Source organism: Rhinolophus ferrumequinum, chromosome 10 (genome assembly GCF_004115265.2).
Source record: "Rhinolophus ferrumequinum isolate MPI-CBG mRhiFer1 chromosome 10, mRhiFer1_v1.p, whole genome shotgun sequence".
NCBI lineage: Eukaryota > Metazoa > Chordata > Mammalia > Chiroptera > Rhinolophidae > Rhinolophus > Rhinolophus ferrumequinum.
The window spans coordinates 9242793-9261260 of NC_046293.1; the positions used below are offsets into that span (position 1 = coordinate 9242793).

The 18468-nt window shown below is 57.3% G+C and overlaps 2 protein-coding genes across 6 annotated transcripts; both read right to left on the reverse strand.

The window, feature by feature from the left end:
- Nucleotides 1-684: 684 nt before the first annotated feature.
- SH3BP1 (SH3 domain binding protein 1) lies at nucleotides 685-13794 on the reverse strand. Of its 5 annotated transcripts, none has more exons than XM_033116502.1 (18): nucleotides 13447-13793; nucleotides 12247-12289; nucleotides 11905-12009; nucleotides 10072-10148; nucleotides 9654-9765; nucleotides 9487-9563; nucleotides 8840-8984; nucleotides 8220-8288; nucleotides 7968-8070; nucleotides 7397-7542; nucleotides 6572-6683; nucleotides 6182-6263; nucleotides 6013-6093; nucleotides 5388-5504; nucleotides 4584-4681; nucleotides 4091-4250; nucleotides 2974-3068; nucleotides 686-1540 (listed from the first exon to the last, which is right to left on the reverse strand). In XM_033116502.1, exons 1-18 carry the CDS (start codon nucleotides 13503-13505, stop codon nucleotides 1128-1130), a joined length of 2094 nt encoding a protein of 697 aa, XP_032972393.1. In that variant the 5' UTR covers nucleotides 13506-13793; the 3' UTR covers nucleotides 686-1127. The 5 variants fall into 5 exon arrangements, with proteins under 5 accessions (XP_032972395.1, XP_032972396.1, XP_032972393.1 ...); XM_033116506.1 differs by having other exon boundaries at nucleotides 687-875; nucleotides 2966-3068; nucleotides 7980-8070; nucleotides 13447-13792; XM_033116503.1 differs by having other exon boundaries at nucleotides 1128-1540; nucleotides 7980-8070; nucleotides 13447-13792.
- A 2028-nt stretch (nucleotides 13795-15822) lies between these two features.
- LOC117028202 (uncharacterized) lies at nucleotides 15823-17753 on the reverse strand. The gene is made up of 2 exons (XM_033116509.1): nucleotides 17562-17753; nucleotides 15823-17402 (listed from the first exon to the last, which is right to left on the reverse strand). The coding sequence occupies exons 1-2, from the start codon at nucleotides 17571-17573 to the stop codon at nucleotides 16632-16634; spliced, it is 783 nt and encodes a 260-aa protein (XP_032972400.1). The 5' UTR covers nucleotides 17574-17753; the 3' UTR covers nucleotides 15823-16631.
- Between the last annotated feature and the right edge of the window lie 715 nt (nucleotides 17754-18468).

The window sequence follows — 18468 nt, forward strand, 5'->3', positions numbered from 1 at the left end:
GCAGTGATGGGGTGACAGGGCTGCCTACGTCCCCGCTTGAAGAGGGATGTGTCACAATTCTGAGGTTGTCTGCCAACATCTGAGCAGGCTATGAAGACCTGTCTGACCCACAGGAACCACATCTTGTCACCCAGCCTCTAAGGCTTGGAACGCACATATATACACATACCAGTCTGGGTTAGTGACTGGCCCCTAACAGGGCTAATATGGGCTCCCAGTGCCATGATACGTGATTCTAATCGTCAGTTCTGCCTGTCCTCAGGAGCAACTCAGATGTAGGGCTGAGAGAACCAGCATCAACTGCAGCCATCACTTCTTGGGTGCACTTTTGTGTGCAAGGGTGGTGCTTTGCACGTTATAAGAGTGTCTTATTTAATCATCAGAACAATACTTGTGTGGTGGAAGCTGTTATTAAGTAAATTGCACAGGATGTGAGGGACAGGCCTAGGCTGTGGAATCATTCAGACCTGGGTCCTAATCCCAGGTCCATCCTTCACTTGCTGTGACCTTGGCAGGTCGTGTTCTCAGCCTCAGTCTCCTCACCTGTAAGAGGTGATGGGATTTACTTCCTTGAGAGAGGATTAAATAGAAATCATGCACAGAAAAACGCAGTGTGTCGCCTAGAGTAAGTGCTGAAAACTTCGGTTGTTGTGATTTCAGGCAGGAGAAAGGAAAGGAGGCAAAGAATAGGTAATTTTCCCCCCTTTGTGAAAGTGGATTCTTTATTTCGAGTACAGAAAATAAAGCTATCTTTTGGGCAGCTGTTCCAGTTTTGTCCAAAATAATTTATTTGCCAGCCTTACAAAAAATACGTTGGCAAGAGAAAAATCGGTCCTATAGGAGCAGGCAAGCTCACCTTCCTTCTGGCAGCTCCCCTGGGACCAAGCTAGAGAGTGGGGGGTAGGCTGAGGGCCCCCCAAGCGCAGGGTGGATCCAAAGGGGAAAAGGACTGGAAGTGGAGGACTATCCTGAGTCCTCCTTGCCGTGGGGGCTGACCCAGCAGGCACCAAGGCACTTGTAGGCAAAGGCTGGAGGACCCCATCACTTGGGAGGGGTGAGGGCTGTGTCCTGGGAGGACAAGGTGGGAGGGAGGGGACGCTGAGGGCTGTAAGGGAGGAGCCACCAGCTCAGTCAGTCTCTGAGGCAAGGCTCCTGGGCCGGGGCTGAGGAGGCATAGCTGGGGGAGTGGATGCCCTGCCTGCAGCCTCAGGACCCCCTCCCTCCTCTGTGGCCGTCCCCAGGTCCACCTGTGCAGGCATACTCAGGGAGACTGGGCTAGGGGAGGCTGGACCGGGGGAGGCCTGGCTGGGGGAGGCTGGTGAACGCCGGCTCTGGCGCCGGGCAGGCTGGGGGGGAACGGGGGGCAATGGGGGTGGCACTGTGGGGGCTCGGAGGCTGCTGCCAACCAGACGGCGGGGCAGAGCCCGGGGGGTCACAGGGCTGCTAGAGCCAGAGGGCAGGGGTGGGGCTGGAGGGGAGGAGCGGGTGCTGGAGACCTGGGGGGGTGGCACGTTGGGCCGCGCTGGTGCTGGGCGCTTGGCTGTAGAGAAAGGAAAGGGCAGTTGGGTGTCCATACGGTCTGTGGCAAATCCACCAAGCTTGACCCCACCTCAGGCCCTTTGCATCTGCTTTTCCTTCTGCCAGGAGCAGTTTCCATGGCTGGCTCTTCATCACTCAGGCTTCTCTCCATGTTCCTTCCCACGCTCAGCTAGAGTACTCCCTGACCCAGACCCGTGACTGTCACATTTTCCACTTGTGTGTTCTTCACAGGACCTGTTGCTCTCTGAAATGATCTTGCCAGTTGTCATTTGGCTTGATCACTACTTGTTTTCCCCACTAGAACGTAAACTCAGTGAGGCCATCTTATGTGTGGTTGACTAGCACAGAGCTGAGCATGGAGTAGGTGCTTATCGAATAAAGAAATGCTTATCGAATAAAGAAATGCTGCCTGTTCCGACACTTGCGTCTGGCTCCGTGCCTCTCGAAGCCCAGCAGAACTACCCCGCCCCAGCTCAGAGATCCCACTGCACAGCTCTGACCTCGAGAGGCAGTTGAAGGGCTGGGTGGGGTCAGGAGGTCTGGACTCTGATCCTAGCTCTGCCTCCGCCCACTAGGGGATTTGGGCAAATCACTTGCTCTCCTGGGCCCTGTTTCCTCATGGTAAGATGGGATGAGCGCCTCAACCTCCAAGGGCTGATGTGAGGACCAGCTCAGGTGATGCTGTGACAGTCCTTCAACTTGTGCTCCAGTGCGCAAATATCCCACTTGCCCCCCCATACCGGAAAGGTGGCTAGACGCACCCTCCTGCATGAAGCTGCCTGGGCAACCCACCAGCTCCTGCTGGTCCGGAGGCTCTTGCAGCTGCTCCTTCTACTCCTGGCTCTACACTGTATACCCAGGTGGAAAACTCTAGAGCCTCTTGGGCTGAGCGGGGCCTCCCAAGTGTCCTAGTCACCCTGGCAGACTTCCCACCTGAACCCTCAGCTTCCTCACCTGCCTGGCTTTTGGCCAAGTCACCAGGCACGTGTACCACAGGGCTCAGGAGGAGGCCCTCGGTCACCCCCCACCACCAGCACCGCCACCTCCCCTCCCTCACTGTCCTGTGAAGACTCCATACTCCTTCACTCTGTGACCTCTGGGCTTCTTGAGGGACTGGACTCCACTGTTCCCCACGCTTGATGGCCAATCTTTATCAAGCATTTACTGTATGAGCAAGGCAGCACCATTTAATTGTCCAAATATCCTGACACGGCAGGTGCAGTTATTGTTCTATTACACAGAGGAAGAAGTTGAGACATGAACAGGCGAAGTCACCTGCCCAAGGTCATAGAGCTGGATCTGCACCCAGAGTGTCAGGCAGCAAACCTGAATTCCTGGCCTCCCCTGGCTGCCTAGAAACAGGGGACGGTCTGGATTGCCCACCCCCGTCCCCGCCCTCCCTCTATCTCCCTTCTCTTCCCACGACCAACTCACTCCTCCGAGCCATGTCCTCCGTTGGGGCAGCTGCCTCCGGGGAGATCCTACTGACCTTGGGGGAAGCTGGTCTGAGGGGTGCCTCAGGCTCTGTCCTGTGAGGGAAGGAGAGGGTCAGGGTCAGCTTTGGGCATCTCCCAGAAATCTCCTGGAATCTTGGGGAGACTCCAGGCCAACAGGCAGAGTTTGGGTTCTTCACCTGTAGCTGGGCCTGGCATCTGTCCCCAGACTAGAAACCCCTGGGAAGACACTTCTGGCATTGGCCAGGATTTGCATCCAATGAGCCCCTGGCTGTGGTGTGACACTGCGATAGTGTCCATGGTCCCCCATGGGGCCAGGATGGCAGGTAGAAAGCAGGGCCTCCCCTCTGCCTCAGCTCTCAGCCTCCACATGATCTTGATGGGATGCTCGAGCCACTAGAAGCCAGAGTGGATGAGAAGTAGAGGGGAGGCCATGACTCATTCCTAGATCCTCCCAGGTCTCTGCTTAGTTGGCTCCTCCTCGGGGACACTTTTCTGACCCCACGGCTAAAGCAGTTCACCACTCAGATCCCCTACCCTGCTCTATTCTCCTTTCTGGCACGCACCACTGCCTGACATTATATTGTGCGTTTATCGGTGGCTGTACTTGTTGATTCCACCCCCAGCAACACAAGCGCTAAGGATAGCATTCGTCTGTCTTGCTCTTCTGAGGAAATTCATGGTTGGGGCCCCAGCAGTCTGTGACTACTGAACAATACCTGCTTGGTGTGGAGGCAACATGGTACCATGCAGCCTTTCCAGATTTAAAGTATCAAAGAGAAGACTGGAAGGTATTTACAAATTCTAAAACCATCAGTGCCCTAGATTCCTAAATCCCCAGCACCTGAAACAGTGCCTGGCACACAGCACGTGCTCAGGAAACAGCCATACTACGAATGAGGAAATACATCAGAGGCTGAGAGGAATAGCACCTCTGGGTCTCCACCTCACCTACTCCAAACTGGCAAACCCGGCATTTGGGATGGAAACACAGTAATTACATTTCCTGAAACGCTATTGGAAGCCCTGAGAGACGCTGCCTTGGGCTGGGCACCTTGGAGCCAGGACAGAAGCCATTCATATCCGTCAGTCCTTACCTTTCCTTGGTAGCCACTGAGGTTGGGGTGGGGGCCGGAGCTGGGGCGGCGACCGGGGTGGGCACAGCAATAGTTGGAAGATCCTCAGAGGCCGGCTTGTTGCTGACCTTGTCCTGGGGGGCAGGGCCTGAGAACAGGCCTGACACATTGAAGTTGATTTCTGCAGATAGAAGAGAGCAGGTCTTAGCTTTCAGAGCCGCCGCCAGCCTCCACCGCTCAGCCAGTGCCAGGACCACTTTCCCTCTCCCCTGACAACGTCTGGCCCATATTCACGTGCCCACTCCCATGGGAGCCTCCCAACAATCCCACCAGGCAGGCAGGCAGGATCATCCCCATTTCACAGATGAGACACTGAGGCTCAGAGTGGAGAAGCAATTTCCTCCAGGCTGTGTGGTGAGTTTGTGGGGCTCCCAGGGACTGAAGCTGGTCTGAAGGGCACTGAGTCGGGCAGAGGGTCCACCAAGTGGCACATGTACACAGGAAGGAGCTTCACCTCCAGGGAAGAGGGTGTCTGCGTTTTGTATCAGAGCCTCCACCACGCCCACCACCTGGATGGACGACACTGACGCTGCATCCAGCTGGGCCTGGTCCCTGGTACAAAAGGGAGGGCAAGTGAGTCATCATTGAGCAACGTCTTAGTGATTGCAACTCTCTGGCCCTGTGCTGGCCACTGGGAACACAAGGATCAGTCATGTCGAGTCCCTGTTCTCTAAAGCTCACAGACCACTGTGGACGGCAAACATGTCGCTCGCACACCAAATTCTTCCCTTCCTTCACCCACCACAGGTATCACCAGTGTCATGGCAACTTTCCGCACAATTCTCGAATCTGGGCAGCCTCTACTAAATAGCTGCACTCAGCAAATGAAGGAAATCTTTTGCCAGGTCATGGCCAGGTGAATAATAATGACCGCTTGCATATGACAGCAGTTCACAGTTTGTGAAACATTTCTCCATTCAATATCTCATTTAATTCCCAAAGCAAAAATCTCCAGAGTTTGTATCATTTCTCTCTAATTTACAGATGAGGAAATGGAGGTCGAGAGTGACTTCCTAAGACCCATCTTTGGAAGGTGGGGTGGGGCTAGAACCAGATCTCGGGCTCCAGCCTCCCGAGCACCCCATTACCCAGAATGCCTATCTCCAAAGCCTTGAGGGGTGCATGATCCCTTCCCGTTGCCCCTCACAGCAGCCACGAGAATAGGAGCCGCTCAACCCACTCCAAGGCCCGGGGCAAAAACACACAGCAGATGGTTGGGGTGGGGACTGCTACCTTCCCCCCAGCCTCGGCCCCTCACCCTTCTTTCTCAGGGGGCCACAGCAGGTTGGGCCCCAGGACGATGGCGATGTTACTGGGTGTCATTTTGTTCACCTCCTGATCCTCAGCGAGCCGTGCCAGGAACTTCATGAGGTACCTCGGGAGACAGGAGGTGGGCTTGGGTCACGGGTGGGGCATTGAACACCCACAAACACCCCCCGATGCCCCCGAGACCTGAGACTTTCCCAGCCTGAGGTTTCCAAAGTGCGGCCAAGACACCACACAGGCTGATTTAAAAAATTTTAATAGTTAAATTAGCTGACCTACTGAGTGCCACCTAGGTGTCAGGTACTGAGCTAAGTTGAGAATCTCCCAGCCACCTTATGGAGTAGGGACTGTTAGACTCTTGTGTTTTCTAGCCTAGGCACAGAGAGGTCAAGTCACCTGCCCAGGGCCACACAGTGGCAGAGGTGGAATATGAAGCCAGGTGGTGTGGCTTCAAAGGTTCAAGGTATATGTTTAGTTCAATGTGTAGTATTAAAAAATATGACTGGTACATCTAAGCTGTGTTCTCAGAAATATTGCTTAGGAAAAGGAGGCAGGACTCAAATCCAGGCCCAGTAGAGCCAGACTTTTGGAGTCCCAGGGGCTGGCTTGGGGCTCACCTGAGGTTACTGAAGTTCTCTTGGGGCAGGCGGCTGCACACCTCTTGGAGGGCCTCTAGCCGGGCTCCCGGCTCCTTCAGGCTGGGGAGGGGAACAGAACTGGTGAGCCAGCCCAGGGGGGCACCTCTGCATCCTGGGCTTCCCCAACACCCCCCATCCTAAGCCTCACCTGGCTGCCCTCATCCAATCGTCATAGAGGTCAAAGGTCATTAGGGGCTCCGGCAGTTCCCGCAGATAGGACTTGAGGGCACCTGCAGTGGTGGTGGTGGGGGCTCAGATGCAACCCCCAAATCCCCACTTCTACCCCAGTACCCAGCTCTCTCCATCTGTTAGGAGCCTCTGGCCCTTGTTCATTGTTTTGGGCCTTGGACCTTTTAGAGAAAATGGTAAAGGCTAGTGATCTTGTTCCCAGAAAACCATACATCATAACACTTTAAGGACCCCTATGTCTCCTCAGCAGTTTATCAAGCCTCAAACCAAACTGTCACGGGATCATCTCAGGCAGCTGTAGCAGAGATTTGGGGGACGCCCTCCACCCAGGACTCCTTGGAGCAGGCACCTGCCACGGCGTGGGGGTCGGAGCAGAACTCCTGCAGGCTGCGGGGGTCCGAGGCCATCGTCTGCTTGAGGCGTTTCAGCACTGAGGCCCCTGCGGCCAGACGGAAGAGGCCCTGGGGTGCGAGAGGGAGGGGGGGGCCGGTCACGGAGGGGTGAGCAGAGCAGGAGGCCCTGGCTCGCTCATGGCCTGGGGGAGGCAGCTGGACCTTACTGGGCCTCTGCCCCCTGGCCTGACAGGCTGAGTAGACACCAGTGTCTATGCATCATCTCAACTCTCAAGGTCTAGGATTCTGAGCCAAGGGGGCAGTGCGAGGGGCTGGGAGAAAGGTGTCTGGTTACACATAGAGGAGAGAAAGGAGGCCTCGCAGGCCTGTCAAGAAGCCTCAGTCTATCTTTGAGTTCCGCCTACTAAGGGTCTGTCCTCAGGAAAGCAGCCGAGGGACGAGCAAGGTATGGCTGGAGGGCAGCGTGAGGTGGTGACGGAACCTGAGTCCCTGGCTTCACTGCCACCTTCTCATATGCCACTGGGCACGTCTACCTCCTGACCTCTGTTTCCCCCCGTAAAATGGAGCCACTGACGGCTCCCTCCAAGGTTACTGGGATAATTAACTTCCTCAACGCAAAGGCTTATTAGCACAAAGGCGCCCAGCCCACGGGAGAATCACTACGTGGGAGGTGGTGTCCCTTCAGCAACACGAGGCCATGCCTTCTCCCGGGACCTGTGCTCTAATGGTGGGATTACAGGCACAGCACAGGCAGCATGGAGGAGGTTTGGGAAAAACTGCGGGCCCAGATGCGCCCCCCCACCGGCCCCAGTGGGTCCTACCTCTTCCTTTACACCCTCAGAAAGCAGCATCAGGACGCAGGCCTCCACGGGCAGGGCAATGTCCCGGCCCAGCTCTTGCAGGTGAGCTCCCAGAGACACCCCATACACCCTGGAGAAGGGGGCGGCCGTCATCGAGGGGGAGGGGTCTGCAGGGACGAGACAGATCAGCGGCCCAGGGTCCTCCCACCCGTGGTCAGCCAGGGGCACCCCCAGACATCCTCAAGGGACTACAGCTTTGGCCAATGGTACCACCTCCCACCCGACCATCCATGCCACACATCCTGAAATCATCTAACACGTCTCTCGAATCTGCTCACCTCTACTGCTTCCACCCCAGTCCAAGCCACCGTCACTTCCCTTCTGCCTCCTAACAGGTCTCCTGGCTCCAGTCCTACCCACCTCATTCCATCGTCCTCACAGCGGCCAGGACCATCTCCCCGTCACAAATCTAATTGAGCCCACCCCTGCTCAGAACTCATCTATGGCTCCTGATTGCTTTTCATGATGGAGTGCAAGCTTCTTAACATTCCCTGAGCACAGCGGGGGTCAGGGGTCTGGGGTTGGGGCCCACCTGTGTCCCCACCTGTTTGGCTGTGGTTGTCCCTCAGCTCAGCCAGGGCCGTGTCCAGCGAGCTCAGAGATTTGCGATGGTAGTCGGCCTGAATCTCCATAAGCTGTGGGGACAGGGGCACCCCCGGGGGCGTGGGGGAAGCTGAACCTTGCATGGGGTCCACAGAGCAGACCCCTCCTTCCCACCATGTTGCAGGGGGTCCCTGGCTCTGGTGTCCACCCCTGGCTGGTTAGAGCCCAATCTTGGACTCACATGGATAAAGTAGTTGGCATATGTGTCCTCCTTGGTGGCAAAGTGGTACAGGTCAGCCAAGTACTCGTCCTTGGGGACAGGGAGAGAAGGGCTTACACCAGTCAGGTTGAGGCAGAGGGGAAGCTGAGGCTCAGAGCGGTTAGTGACATGCCCAAGCTGTATGTGCAGGATCCCAGCCAGCTCTCTGCCAAGATTTGCATTTGGGGACAGCTCACAGGAAACCTCTCAAACTCTCGAGGGGCCTTTACAGCTTCTAGTCCTTCCTTCCACGTCTACATACTCTTAGCACAGTGCCTTGTGTTATATACCATTCATTCATTCATGATTCATTCATTCACTCGCTTACAAATACACCAAGACCCCAGTGAGCAGAGCAAGTCTCTGCCTCCCAGGTGTTATGTGCATGGTGTACACAGAAGAGGCTACAAGGTGATGGCTAAGTACACAGACCTTGGAGCCTGACTGCGTGGTTTCAAATCTCAGCTCTGCTGCTTCCTACTCATATGGCCGTGGGCAAGCCCCGTCACCTCAACGAGCTTCAGTTTCCTCATGTGTGAAACGAGGACAGTGCTCACTCCTGCCACCCCCACACATCCAGGGATCCCCACATGCGCCCTCACCTTGCACAGCTCCACCTTCTTCTTCAGCTCCTCCTCCTCTTCCTTCAGCGTCTCCACCTTGTTGGCCGTAGTGGTGTGGCTGTAACTACCTGGTCCACCGCCCAGGCCCTGACCGCTGCCCGAGTTCTTAGCTGCCTGGCTGAGCCTGGGGACGATCCCAAGGTGGGGTGGTCACTGTCCCCATTGCCTGTCCAGGCCAAGCGTCCCCTCCATATGCCTGATGCACACAGCATTCTGGGATTTATAGAGGAAAATCCCAGAGCTCCACGGGGAGGGGCGGGGGTGAGTGCTCATGGGCGCCACCTAGTGGTAGCCTTGGTGGTCACAGCCCCCCCACCCCACCCCAGTTCCAGGGTAGAGAGTAGGGGCCCTCCTGCCATCCGGTGATTTTGGAGGGTTGTTTGTTTACGGCTATCCCAGGCTTTGGGGTCACCCCCAGTTGGCACAAGCATGTGCACACACACGCACAGAGGCACCCTCGCATGTACCACTATATGTGTTCCTAAGAACCAGACATATGCATAAGTACACACTCTGTCCCCAGTGGGCTGTGCAGTGTCGTCCTAGTGTGGGAAGCACCTTGAGGCTCTGTGGCCACCTCTGTGGGCTGACCTAGGCATGGACCCACCCAGGCCTGTGGCTCCCACCTGCTTTTGAGGGTGTTCCAGTCTGACACCAGCTTCTGCAGGCTTTTCTTGTGCTTGAGTATGGCTGGCAGCTCCTCCTGGGGGCAGGTGTGGGGAGGGAGAAAATCAGTGAGCTGGGGAGGTGGGAGCTAGAGGCTGGGGAAGCTGGGGGCAGGGCGTAGGGTCACCTCACTCAGCCTGCTGAGTGGCTGCAGGACATCCCTCTCCAGGGTCATCTCAAACTCGGCCAGGATGCGGGCCAGCTGGTTCTGAATGGCACAGCTCATCTCCAAGGCCTTCCTGTGGACACGTCACCCAGTGGGTCCAGGCTCCCGCGGCCCCGCACCCCAATCTGGAAACAACAGGTGGAGCATCCTCCCTCCCCATCACCTCCTGCCCCTTGTGTCTCTACTTCATCTTCGCTGAGCCAACACTCTCCCAGGCCTGGCTGCCCTTGCTGATCTGGACACTGTCCCCAGCCCAGACCCTCTCTCCAGCTTGGTCACCCTTCTACTGTGGCTGCCCTCCCTGCCCTGGACCCCTTTCCCAGCCCAGATCCCTCCTTGGCATCTCCAGGTGGAGGCTGAGGCCCCTGTCCATGCTCACCCCATGCTGGAATCAGGGTCCAGCTCCTTGAAGCTCTCAGCCATTGTGGTGGACAGAGCCATGAGGGGAAGCTTCTTCTGCAGGGAGGGGCAGGGCCGGCTGTGAGCTTGAGTGCCTATGCTTTGCCCACTGGGCCTCCCTTCACCCTGCCCTAGCCCATGGTGTGCCCTTGGGGGCAGAACCTCACCAAGGCACTGGGCGTGGACAGGGGACGAGGGGACCCAGGAGGGCCACAGTCACGAGTAAGAGTGGAAGCAGAATGATGACAAGGCATGGTGGGAGTGACTTCTCCCTGGGACCATGTACAGAACTTCCACCCCTCTGGGGTCCCCTTTCTTCCTCCCAGAAGCCACTTGATTGGGTTAGAATAAATGACCAAGTCCCATCACAGACTGGAAAACTAAGAGCAGAGGGCTCACTGAGGTCACACAGTTGGAGAGGGAATGGAAGAGCTGGAATAGGACTGGCTGTCCCCTGCCCCAGGGCACATGTGGCTGACCCAGCCACTGCGGAGCCTGGCTCAAACCCTCCACAGCTCCTATTGCTGCCCCGCCCCGCCAGAGCTCTGGCCACATTGAATTGTTGACTGATACCAAAATATGCCTGACCTATTCCTACCTATTTTTGGAGAACACCAGCTTTGTTCAGAGACCAGGGTTCAAATCTCAGTTATGCAACTTACTAGCTGTGTGACATTAAGTGAGTCACTTTACCTCTTTAAGTCTCCATTTCCTCATCTGTATAAGCGCTAATAAAGGGAATCTCCTCCTAGGGTGGTTGTCAGCATTGAATGAAGCAATGCATTGACACATCTTAGCAACAGACGAGCAGTAATCAGCCCATAAATACTGGCTGTTGATTAATACCAGTGAGTATCACTATCACTCAAAATCCAGTTCCAGTGCCACTTCCTTCAGGAAGTCCTCACAGACTGCCCCAGTGGAGAGGGCCTGCTCAGGTCTAAGACTTGACTGGACAGAGAAGTTCAGGTGCAGTCAGAGGCCTGGCCTTGGCTCAGGAGATTGGTGTGTGTATGTGTTGGCGGGAGGGGCAGGGTCAAGAAGGTGATGGGGGGTGGACGGGTGGCTCAGTTGGTTAGAGCACGAGCTCTGGGCAACGGGGCTGCCGGTTCGATTCCCACGTGGGCCAGCGAGCTGCACCCTCTGCAATTAGAATGAAGTCAATGAGCTGCTGCTCAGCTCCTGGGTGGCCAGATGGCTCAGTTGGTTGGAGCGCGGGCTCTCAACCACAAGGTTGCCGGTTCGACTCCTGCAAGGAATGGTGGGCTGCGCCACCTGCAACTAAGACTGAACACAGCACCTTGAGCTGAAATGCCCTTAGTTCCCGGATGGCTCATTTGGTTGGAGCACGTCCTCTCAACCACAAGGTTGCCGGTTCGACTCCTGCTAAGGGATGGTAGACTGCGCCCCCTGAACTAACAACGGGCGACTGGACCTGGAGCTGAGCTGCGCCCTCCACAACCAAGATTGAAAGGACAACAACTTGACTTGGATGGAGCTGATGAGTCCTGGGAAAAACACACAACTGTTCCCCAATAAAAAGTCCTGGAAATACACAGTTCCCCAATAAAGTCCTATACCCCTTCCCCAATAAAATCTTTAAAAAAAAACATGGTTAAAAGAAAAACGGTGATAGGGAAGACATAGGGACTTATGAGTGGGGTGCTGAAGGAGGGGGGCTTGGGACAGAGAAGTCTTCACTCCCTTGGGGCCAGTGGCTCAGACTGGCAGGGAAACTCCAGTCCTGACCTCACTCCCCCATTGGACAGAGGTGTCCTACCCAGGACCCCTCCTCCTTGGAACCCCCACTCACCACCCGCTTGTCCATATCTGCCCCACTCTGGCCCTGCAGACAGGCCTGCAGTCGCTTGTGGACATTGTGGGCTGCTCGCTTGGCTGGCTCCAGCCGCTGCTCCACCTGGGAGGGAGCAAGGGGGTTATGGATTCCGGGTTGTTGTCCCCCACACCCCACTACCCTATTCTTTCTTCCCCACAGCAGGAACCACCTTTCTCTTCCCTCTTCCTGGGGACTCCATGGCCAATAGCTTGGGGAATGACTCAAGCCAGGCCCCCAGTTGGCATCCCCACCCGGCCCTCTGCTGACAGCCTGCACAGGCCTGCCTTGCCACCGTGGCTGGCCCGCCCAGGCATGTACCTGCTGCAGGTCCTCACCCAGGAACTCAGCAGTCTCCGGGGTGCTGTGGGGGGGTGGGGGGAGAGAGCTTCTGTTGAGCTGGTCCAGGTTAGGAAAACTCCTGCCCCCCCAACAGGGCACCTGGACCCTAGTTGCTTCCAATGCCCCTCCCAGTTGGGGCCCGCCCTGGGTGGCCCGCCTGCCTGCCTCATCCCAGTCGGAGCACATTCCATGGGGGTGGCAATAGGATACATGGCTTTTTCCTCCTCCACCCAGGGCTGTGTTCTGTAAGAGGACTTCTGAGAGAGGGCGGACAAAACCGAAGAAGGACTGGGGGAGGCACCCTAGGACCCAGCCTGTCTGCTGCTGACCCTGGGGAGAGGAGGCCTGGGCTGGCCCCAAGAACGGGAAGTGTTTGAGCTCAGACTCTGGGGCTGTCAGTCACATAAGACTCTGCACTTAATGGGGGCAGGCCCTGGGCCCCTGCCTGGGGACACATGGAGACACTGTGGCCTGATTGCCCAGGCCCACACAAGCATCTGTGCCAGTGTGAGACTAGAACCAGGTCTCTGTACCCGGGGCCCATCCCCTGGGAAACTCCCAATGTAGGGGGAAGAGGAGAGAAGACAGGCCCAGGGACCTCCCCAAACTTCCGTGCTCCCCTCCACCAGCTCTGAGTATGGGTACAGGGAGGCCTAGGGAGGTGTCCACCTGAGGCTGGGAAAGGAGAAGCAGGACAGAGAAGCAGAAGGCCTCCGGGCGGGTGGAGGAGGGGCACACAGCAGGAGAGGGGCAGGCCCCTCCTCCCACCTCGCCAGGACCCAGTCTCCTTCCCTCCCCCAAGGTCTGGGGCCCTGACCGCCCCTCCCCCCAGACAACCAGAGATGGTTAACTGTCCCCATTGTACAGAGGGAACAAATGAGGCTAGGGAGGAGCGTTCACTCAGAGGCTCACGGACTCAGAGAAGACTCAGCATCCTTGATCCTCCCTGCACCCCGCTTCGATCAGGGGTGAGGGTTCCTCTTCCCCCCAAAGCCAGCGCCTTTCCCTCCAGCTCTGGCTGGGAGGTGGGGGTGGCATTCAAAGGGGAGGACGAGCCGCAGGGCTCAGGCTAGTCAGAGGGTAGCTGTCCAGCTGCCCTCAGCCTCCCCGACCCCTCCACCTTCCCTCGGGTCATGTGGGGGTGAGCCTGCGGCTGGAAGGGATGGGGTGGGCACTCACCGTCCCAAGCTGCCCGTCTGGGCCAGCTGCCGCATGCGATGCAGCTGCCTCTTCATCATCTTGGGGGAGGACTGGAGGCTGCAGGATCACGGTAGGGGTCGAGGGCCGGCAGCCCCCGGCCCAGCCTGCCTCTGCCTGCAGCGCTCTCGCCCCGGATGGGTGGGCGGCGCTCTCCGCTTCCTGGGCCAGCGCGCTCCCGTTCGCTCCCGCCTCCCCGCTCGCGGCTCCGCCCCCGGCCCCCAGGTCACTCCTCTATCCAAGTTTGAGTTCTCGCTCTCCCAGTCTTCCGGGACCCCCACGGCCCTTGGCCCGTCCCCGCGAAAGTCTGTCGGCCGGCCGCCGGGCTGTCCACAGGTTGTGTGCGCAGCGCCTCCCCGTCCGCCCCGCCCAGTCCCGGTGGCGGGAAGCAGGTAAGCCCGCTCCTGCCACTGCGCCTGCCCCGGGTTCCTGCCCCACCCACCGACCTGCCAGCCCTGATTATAAATAACCTTTACACCCTTCTCAAAGGAAAAGAGGGTTCCATGCTTAGGAGGCAGAGGCCAAGACAGGCCCGTCTGGGCCTGCCAAAGGCTGCTCTGGACCCCCTCCTCAAAGGACCTCCTGGCCTGTTCCCCTGCTGGATGATTGGCTGGGGGCTTTGGCTTCCTGGGGCCACCCTACTTCTGTGTGCCCTTGGACAAGTCCCTGGAACTCTGGACTTGCTGTCTCTAATGGCCCGATGGGCCAGCTGTCCTGGCACTGCTCCACCCAAAGAGTGGATACCCCTGCCTACTCCTGCAGCAGCCATGCTCCAGCTCCTGTTGCCCCTTTAAGGTCGGGAAGGGTGTCTGCCACCCTCCAGCCACAGGGAACACTCCCAGAGCAGTTCCCTGACACTCTGCTCTCCCCCAGCCCCAGCACTGTCAGTTTCCTCCATCTGTAAAGACCCTTGTGCCAAACTTCCTCAGTCCCTGCCCTTCCTTCTTGTGGGTGCAGTGATGTGGGTGCTGCTGTCCTCCACACTCAGTAGGAATCGCTTAGGCCGTCCACCTACACCAGCGCTGGGCATACAGTAGGTGCTCCGTAACTGCTAGCTAATACAAGATGAGAGAGCCTTTGGGAAACAGTTGGCTCTCCTTGCTCTGAGCCCCTGCACCTTCGGTATGAGGAGCCCCAGGAGTGGGGGGAGAGGGAGAAGTGTGGGGTGAAATCCTGCCACACACACCGCACTTTGATTTGTTGGAGTTTCAGTACAGTTTGAGCATTATTTGAGCACCTACATGTGTGGGTGGGCAGACTGGGCACTTCCTGAGGGCAGGACCTCAGCCTCAGGCATCTCAGTGTTCCAGCACCCAGCACGGGTCTCAGCACTGGCTGGTCTCTGGCTTCCAAAGGGAGAGCCAGGTAGGCCCCAGAGGGGTGGGAAGGGGTGGAGAAGGGAACCCCCCCAGCTGTTGATGCTTGAGCCAGAGGCTCCCACCTGAGTGGAGTCCTGGCCAGAAATCGGGAGGCTCCTGGATCAAAAGCTCAGGCCAGGATGAGGAGGTCCCAGGCAAGGAGGTTCCCTTGCCCAACTCCCTTCCCCCAAGTGGAAGGCCCCTGGTGGGGATTCTAGAAAGGGGGGCAGGACTTGAAGAATGCCTCCAAGGAGGGAGGCACCAAAGTCCACTGTAGACCTGGCTTCTTCAAATGTGGGGCTGGGGTAGAACTCAATGGGGTTCTAGTGCTCTCCTCTCCACTCTCCTCACTGGCCAGACTCCAGAACTTCGTGGTGGCTCACTTTCCCATCTCTGCAATGGGCACAACCTACGGTGTGCAGAATTAGGAAACTGAAGACTCCCAAGCTGGCAGCTTGACACCAGGTTCCTACCATCCTGCTGTCTGGGAAATGTCCAGGCTCCATGGTGTCCCCACCCTGTTTCAGTCCCGCCTGCAGCCCAGACCATGCTGGGTCTGGGCTTGTCCACTTCCCCAGCTGTTCTGAAGGTCCCTCAGGGTAAGGCCTGGCTTCTACCTCTGTTCCTTCTAAGCTTGTCCAGGCTTGAGCCCCAGCTCCAGCCTCAGGCGGGGTCAGTCCACATGCGCTGCAGCAACAGCTGCTGTGCAAACAACCCCAGCCGTAGAATCAGGCCACCTGAGCTCCAGAGTCCCCTCCAGCCAGACCCAAGAGCCTCTGCAGGAAAGTCACAGGCTCTTCCCTGTCCTGCCTGGGTGGGGCTGCTGTGCCTCTGGGCTGGGTGCGGGATATATTTTAGGGTATATTGAAGCTCGAGCACATGTGACTGTGGAATCGTAACAGGTTGGAAGCCCCAAAGGTTGGGTCATAGGTTGTTCCTTCAAAGGACATTGTAATCAGAGACTTTTGGACTCAATCTGTCTCAGTCAGTGGCTGTTGAAATGGCAGTGGATGTTAGAACGGCATATGCAGAAGGGGGACCTCAGCGGTCACCAGCCAATCCCTGCTCCAATCGCAAGACCTTTTCACACTGCACTGCGAAGGCTTGTTGACCTTGCTGGGTCGCCTCTCCAGGATGGCCTGGGTCCTGTCTGGCTCATGCCTAGCATCCTCCCGGGCCTAGCAATGTGACCTTGTCACAGAAGCTCAAAAACCATAGCTGACCGGAATCGCAAGTGAAGACATTATCTCAATGGACATTTATTCCCAACCCCAAAGACAGCAGGAACAGAGCTTAACGGTGTGGATGGAGCCAGCTAGCTGGGTGACCTTGGGTGAGGTAGTTCACCTTTCTGAACCTGTGTCCTCATCGGTAAAATGGGACTAATGATAATAGCGTCTCGCTGTTGTGAGGATTGAAAGGACGCGTAAAATGCCTACAACAGTGCCTGGCCGTTTCTTATTATTCAGCCTGCAAAGTCAGGAATGGAAGGGCTCCTTACCCCCATTCCTGCTTCAGTTGCACCTAAATGTGTCCTGCCGCCCTGGGACAATGGCACGTACTATTGTCATGCTTTAGAACATTCTCCAGTGAGGTTGGCATCGTTGTCCCCATTCTACAGGTGAGTAGACTGAGGCTCTTGGCCCAAGGGTCCTAGCTGGCTAAGTGGTAGAAGTTAGAAAGCAGATCTGACAGGCTCCAAAGCCCCTACCTCTCCTCCTGTGCCAGATGGCATAACCTGAAGACCCAGAAATGCTGGTCCCTGCCCCCATCTTAATCCCTGTGGCTGCTTTGAGGGGCTCAGAGGCCTCAGGACAGGCTGTGAAAACTTGTGACAGTTGTAAAGTGTGTGCTGAAGCTGGAGCAGGATGTGGGCAAGGTGGCCAGTGGCTGGGCCGTGAGGCGGAGGTAGCAGGGGTCAGCCGTGGGGCCACAGGACTGAGCAACAACATCCATTTTAGACACGCGGACACATTGCTTGTTTGTGGCCGTGTGGGTGCTGCCCTCTGAGTAGAGGCTTCCTCCCAGGGCAGTGAGGCATGTGGTGTGATTTCGGGGGCTCTCAAAGGAGCGCTCGTCAAGCCAGAAGGACCTCCTGGGAGACCCTGGCGTGGGGCTGAGACACAAGGACTGTAGCACAATGCTGATGGCCCCAGAGGACGGCCGCTGACAGAGGGCTGGGGGTGGGGGTGGGGTGGGGTATAGGCTGGGGAGACGGGGCAACGTGCCCTCAGAGGACACCTCACAGGAATGCTGCTCGGACTTGGGCCCTAAAATGGGGCCTATACCAACCTCACTAAAGTACATGGCAGTTAAGTGCCCTTTCTGTGCTCTCTCAGCCTCAGTGTCCCATTTCCACGGGGCAGTTTCGATGATTAAGGGAGAGGCTGCATGCAGCTCTAGCAAAATGCCAGGCCTGGGGCTGGCTCCTGTTACCTGCCTGGCTGTGCCTGTTCCCTGGCCAGGTCCACAGAGACTGGTGACAGGGGCAGCAAGAGAACTGCAAGGACAGGCTCCCCGGGCGAGCAGTGGCCTGTTTCTCTTGGCTGCCTTGGACGGATGGGCAGTGTGCTGCGGTTGCTAAAAAAAATAAAAATAAAACAAAATAAAGCTGCTGCTTCTAGCCGCACAAAAAGAAGTGGAAGTGTGGCTTCAAGGTCTGGGAAGTCCCACAGCTCCTGGGGTGGGTGGGGTGTGTGTGTGGGGGTCACCCTTCAAGAGGCAGAGAACACTTCTTACCCTGCCCCCCATCCCAGCCTGTGGATTCCAGGTGCTCCAGGTCTCCTGCGCAGGGCCCCAGACCCGTCTGATCGACACTGTATTTGGGGAATGACTCCTCCAGGGAGCAGAGGCCAAGGGTCCCCTCCTGATCAGACCCCCACCCAGCCCCACAGATGCCTGGCTCGCTGGGTACCTCAGGCCCCCTCCCTCCCAGCTCTCAGCATGTCCTGCTGAGCTCCTGGCTTACAGGTTCCATGCCAGGCTGTGGGCCATGCCTGGCACAAGGGGTGCTCAAGAAGCACCTGCAGACTGGCCAGGTGGAAGGACAGGCTAGGAACTCGGAAGACGGGAGGTCTGAAAGACTGAAGGGATTTCCCTGCCCATGTAACCTCTGGGTCACTCCGAGCTGACAGGCTGGGGGGACCCTTTGGCCCAGACTCTTCAGAAGGCCTCAGAGGGCCCTTATAGCTCACAGGGTTCCTCCCACCTCCCACCTTTTCAAACAAGGACCCTAAATGCCAGAGAAGGAAGCACCCTGCTCTCAACTAGGACCCCACTGGAAGCAGCCCTGACTCCCAGCTGGCAGTCGCACACTCCCACACCTACCTGCAGCTCTTCATTGGTCAGTATGATTGTGCTCCACATACTTCTGGGGCCCCGGGGGGACCTTACAGGGAATAGGGGTTTTGTTTCACTTAGAAGGAAGAAACTTCCAATTACAGATTGTCTTTCCCAGACATCACAAGTGTTCAGGAATTCTGCCCGGGGGGAGGGAACAGGAGGGCAGTGTTCAGGGGATGCCACGAGACTCCAGTAGGTGCAGAGCTGGAAGTGCCAGCTCCCAGGCCTTGCTCCCGCTCCTGTCCCCTCAGCAGCGTGGCCAATGGGGAGAAGCTCTCCTCCTGCACTTCAGTGTCTCCTGGCA